General features: G+C 42.3%; 1 protein-coding gene across 1 annotated transcript; it reads right to left on the bottom strand.

Moving 5' to 3' along the window:
• Positions 1–3086: 3086 nt before the first annotated feature.
• On the bottom strand, positions 3087–4058 carry LOC106563806 (olfactory receptor 10G4-like). Its single transcript, XM_014129668.3, has one exon. It carries the CDS (start codon positions 4056–4058, stop codon positions 3087–3089), a length of 972 nt encoding a protein of 323 aa, XP_013985143.1.
• Positions 4059–5863: the final 1805 nt, after the last annotated feature.

The raw sequence follows: 5863 nt of genomic DNA, 5'->3' as shown, positions 1-5863 counted from the left end.
GGGATGTTTTTCAGCGGCAGGGACTGGGAGACTAGTCAGGATCGAAGGAAAGATGAACGGAGCAAAATACAGCGAGATCCTTGATGAAAACCTGCTCCAGAGTGCTCAGGACCTCAGACTGGGGCGAAGGTTCACCTTCCAACATGACAACGACCCTAAGTACACAGCCAAGACAACGCAGGAGTGGCTTCGGGACAAGCCTCTGAATGTCCTTGAGTGGCCCAGCCAGAGGCCGGACTTGAACCCGATAGAACATCTTGAAAATAGCTGTGCAGCGACGCTCCCCATCCAACATGACAGAGCTTGAGAAGATCTACAGAGAAGAATGGGAGAAACTCCCCAAATATAGGTGTGCCAAGATTGTAGCGTCATACCCAAGGAAACTCGAGGCTGTAATCACTGCCAAAAGTGCTTCAACAAAGTACTGAGTAAAGGGTCTGAATACTTATGCAAATATGACATTTCAGTTTTTATTCTTTATAAATGTGCAAAAAAAGTGTACAATCCTGTTTTTGCTTTGTCATTATGGGCTATTGTGTGTAGATTGATGAGTGGAGGAAAAAAAACTATGTAATCCATTTTAGAATAAGGCTGTGATGTAACAGAATGTGGAAAAAGTCAAGGGGTCTGAATAGTTTCCGAATGCACTGTATATAATCTATATATATATTTTTAAATCAAATGTAGTCTAATAAAGTTATTTCAAATAGTACATATTATATTATCTTGCCATTGAAGGTGAAATGTTGGAATGAAATATAGTCCTAGTTCTTCTATAATCTTATACTGTAATAATTATTTTTTCATTCATCAGCCTTACCATTACTTCTGATAGGTCGATATTTAATTGGGGGCAGGAGTAGAGTAATTCTTGTGGGTTTTTGGTTGCAAGCAAGTTTGTTTTAACACACAGGTAAATGTTATCTCCAGTAGGGATGTGTGTGTAAAATCACTGGGGAAGCCAATCCAGAAAAAAAGCCATATTGACACCTATGTGTTGTGATAATTGCGTTGTTTGCTTCATATGCCTTGCGACTTGATGTATAGGCCTGAGACCGAGACAATAAGAAGACACAGTGGCATAATACATTCAACCACGCTTTGGTTTCATCACAGAGCAACATCTGTCCAGTGAAGTCCACAAAACATATTGCATGTAACAAACAGTTACATGACCTACAGCACGGTCAAACAAGGTAATGTTTCTGACATTTCTGGACTACTAAACAACTAATGATTTAGAACCACAGAGAGTTATCGCAAGTCACAAAGAAAACAGGAGCTGACTCCACTATTCCAGCAACCCTTCAACTTCAACATAACCTAATCACCTATCCTTAGTCTAATACAGTGACAACTAAAAGATACCAAAAACGATTTAGTCCAATCAACGTTAAGCAAAATATGTGGCTTGTAGAGAAAAGCCAATACCATCTACCTCTTTCATGTTGCCTTTGCCTAAACGGTCTATGACTCTATCATAGAGTACACACTTTCAATTTATGTTTTTCTGGGATACCTGGCTAAAAAAAACTTGCTCGCAAGCCTAACTTCCTTTCATGGGCAACGATGCGTCAGGCCAGCTAGTTAACATTAACATGCTACATCTAGCTACAGCACCAGTCAAAAGTTTTGACACACCTACTCATTCAAGGGGTTTTCTTTATTTTTTACTATTTTCTACATTGTAGACTAATAGTGAAGACATTTCAAACTATGAAATAACACATATGAAATCTTGTAGTTACCAAAACTGTAAACAAATCAAAATATATTTCATTTTTTAGATTCTTCAAAGTAGCCACCCTTTGCCTTGATGACAGCTTTGCACAGTCTTGGCAATCTCTCAACCAACTTCATGAGGAATGCATTTCAATTAACAGGTGTGCCTTGTTAATGAGTAGGCGTGTCCAAACTTTTGACTGGTACTGTATGTATTTATAATGGTGTACATAGACTGTATGGTGTATGCAGTGGTTGAAAAAGTACTCAACTGTTATAGTTGAGTAAAAGTAAAGATACCTTAATAGAAAATTACCCAAGTAAAAGTGAAAGTCACCCAGTAAAATACTATTTGAGTAAAAGTATAAAAGTATTTGGTTTTAAATATACTTAAGTATTTAAAGTAAAAGTATAAATCATTGCACATTCCTTATATTGAGCACACTAGACAGCACAATTTTCTTGTTTTTTAAAATTTATTTACAGATAAAAGTTCAGAGCAGGGGACCTGTGTTAGCCTGCTAGTGTTAGTGTCTAAGGTGCAGGGTACTGGGCGGAGGCCAGCTAGTGACAGTGTCTAAGGTGCAGGGCAGGGTACTGGGCGGCGGTAGGCTTGTGATGACTGTTTAACAGTCTGATGGAATGGAGATGTTTTTCATTCTCTCTGTCCCAGCTTTGATACACCTGCATTGTCTCCGCCTGCTAGATGGTAACAGGGTGAACAGGCTGTGACTCGGGTGGCTCCGAGGTCCTTGATGATCTTCTTGGCCTTCCTTTGACACCGGGTGCTGTAGATGTGCTGAAGGACAGGCATTGTTCATCTGCTAACCTGTAACGTCTGCTAAACTGTAACATCTGCTAGACTGTAGCGTCTGCTAGACTGTAGCGTCTGCTAAACTGTGTACGCAACCATTAAACACTGATTTGATATGTTTGATCGACCATAATGATCCCATGCCGTGACCCCACTCTGTCCCAGGGGGAGTGGGATATGCTTAAAACACATTTCTATTTCACCAAACACAAGTTACACACTTGTACATGTGTGAAACAGGACAAATGTAAGCACTCCCTAATTTACCTTTTAATAATTAATATCCCTTAAAATTAATTTGACAATATTGTTGCAATTGATTTCATGCACAATTATCAAACCATGCGATAACTGTTTGACCTTTTTTCTTGTTTTTTTAATTAGTTGATATTTAAGAAGAGTGCACTTTCATATATGTTAGTGAGGGGTTCATGCCTGTTCATACCTGACTCTATACATTCGTTTTGCATTTGAGATTTGATAAAACATGTCATTCAAGTCACATCTGTATATTATTATGTGTATCCCAAAATGTATAATAATAAATAACTCACCCTTTCTGACATTTTATTGATACAGTTCTTTTTTTTCTAGACAGTATTTGAACCCATCTCTTTCTAATCTCCTTGGTCTTCAGACAGTAGACTGTAGGGTTGATCAGAGAAGGTAACAGCGTGGCTATAATCAGTAAAGCATTACGCTCTGTCAGATTCAGCCTCAGCCCTATCCTCGTCAACAACACAGAGACTAACTTGGGAGCGTAGTAACAGGACACCACAATAATGTGACAAATACAGGTATTAAACCCCTGCGCTCTGCTCTCACTGTTTGGCAGTCTCAGGAGTGTGTAGATGATTTTAACGTATGACAGTAGAATTAAGGGAAACTGGCCCGCGAGGAGCCATAGAGCCAGAATGGTGGGAATCAGGAAGTAAGGTTCAGGGTTGACACAGGCAGCCCTGATTAAAGCTGGGTAATCACAAAAGACGTACCTAATGATTGACTGGCAGTATGGAAGGCTGTCAAAGTCTGTCCAAGCAAGCTCAATTCCTAAGCACATTATACCTATGAACCAGGAAACTATGATTAACACAAATATTCGTGTGTTAGTCAGGATGCTGTGGTACCTAAGAGGGGTGCTGATAGCGATGGTTCGGTCCAAAGCCATCAGGGACAGGGCCAGACACCCTGTGATGTCACCCAGGTGGTAGATGTACATGCTTGATATGCAGGAGTAGTAGGAGATGGTTTTGACCTCAGCCAGCAGGACAGAGATCATGGTGGGGCTGCTGCTGGTGGTGAACATGATGTCCACCACGGCCAGGTTACAGATAAGGAGGTACATGGGCGTGTGCAGCCGTCTGTCCGTCACGATGATGCAGATGTTGGTGCCGCTTCCCAGAAGCACAAGGAAATAGGTGATGAAGATGAGGAAGCCCAGGAGCTTCTGGTGAGAGAGGTGGTCGAAGCCTGTGATGGTAAACTCCTCCACATTCTTCCCCGTGAAATTCACTGAAGACATCCTACACAAGCATCAGCCTAGAAAGACATAAAGATGATATATAAAGACAACAACTCTATAGTTAAACTAAGACACTAACAAGTGGTGACACAAGTCGCACAATCAAAGCCCTCCATTGAAGCTAGCTGAGTAGACAGAACTGTAAAACCACTAGGCTGTATACTGTGACACTGTGACTCTGTCAGCACTTATACATTAGGTGACCAACCCACGTGGTGAAAAGGAGGGGGAGGTGTTTCCCAAATAATTGGTCAGGATCCACTGGGAGGAGACAACCAATAGGTTTTGAATCATGGCCTAAGTTTTGGTCTTGGATATCATTATTTGGAAACCTATATAGTTTGACATAAGAAAACTTTAACAAAACCATCACACTTTATAGTCAAAGCTCAGATCCAGAAGTCATCAGCCAATAAGATCACAGACTGCAACACTGCTGGCTTTCATCTCTCCTCTCTAATCAGGGAATGACTGTCTATAACCCATTAGTGAATTACCACTAAGAAAAAAGGCCAGCTGTACTGTGGATCTAGACGCCTGGATCTAAATACCCCTCAGGATATAACATCTCCTTAAGTGAGTGGTATTGTATCTCTGAGGAGTAAACACCTACAGACCACAGGTTTAATCATTAGACGATACCAAATGTATTTATAAAGCCCTCCTTACATCAGCTGATATTTCAAAGTGCTGAACAGAAACCCAGATATGCTATGCTACGCTATGCTATGGAGCTATGTTTTCTCTGGGGTGTAAACACCTACAGTCAATCAATCAAATATATATATATAAAGCCCTTCTTACATCAGCTGATGTCACAAAGTGCTGTACAGAAACCCAGCCTAAAACCCCAAACAGCAAGCAATGCAGGTGTAGAAGCACGGTGGCTAGGAAAAACTCCCTAGAAAGGCCAGAACCTAGGAAGAAACCTAGAGAGGAACCAAGCTATGAGGGGTGGCCAGTCCTCTTCTGGAAGTGCCGGGTGGAGATTATAACAGAACATGGCCAAGATGTTCAAATGTTCATAGATGACCAGCAGGGTCAAATAATAATAATCCCAGTGGTTGTCGAGGGTGCAAAAGGTCAGCACCTCAGGAGTAAATGTCAGTTGGCTTTTCATAGCCGATCATTCAGAGTATCTCTACCACTCCTGCTGTCTCTAGAGAGTTGAAAATAGCAGGTCTGGGACAGGTAGAACGTCCGGTGCACAGGTCAGGGTTCCATAGCCGCAGGCAGAACAGTTGAAATTGGAGCAGCAGCATGGCCAGGTGGACTGGGGACAGCAAGGAGTCATCAGGTCAGGTAGTCCTGAGGCATGGTCCTAGGGCTCAGGTCCCCCGAGAGAAAGAAAGAAAGAAGAGAGAAAGAGAGAATAAGAAAGAAAGCGAGAGAGAGAAAGAATTGGAGAGAGCATACTTAAAATCACAGAGGACACCGGATAAGACAGAAGAAATACTCCAGATATAACATACTGACCCCAGCCCCCGACACATAAACTACTGCAGCATAAATACTAGAGGCCGAGACAGGAGGGGTCGGGAGACGCTGTGGCCTCACCCGACGATACCGCCGGACAGGGCCAAACAGGCAGGATATAATCCCACCCACTTTGCCAAATCACAGCCCCCACACCACTAGAGGGATATCTTCAACCACCAACTTACCATCCTGAGACAATGCCGAGCATTGCCCACAAAGATCTCCGCCATGGCACAACCCAAGGGGGGGCGCCAACCCGAACAGGAAGATCACGTCATTAACTCAACCCACTCAAGTGACGCACCCCTCCTAGGGACGGCACGGAA

The sequence above is a fragment of the Salmo salar genome, chromosome 11 (assembly GCF_965601325.2).
Source record: "Salmo salar chromosome 11, fSalSal1, whole genome shotgun sequence".
NCBI classification, from domain to species: domain Eukaryota; kingdom Metazoa; phylum Chordata; class Actinopteri; order Salmoniformes; family Salmonidae; genus Salmo; species Salmo salar.
This window is presented reverse-complemented; position numbering and strand designations above follow the sequence as displayed.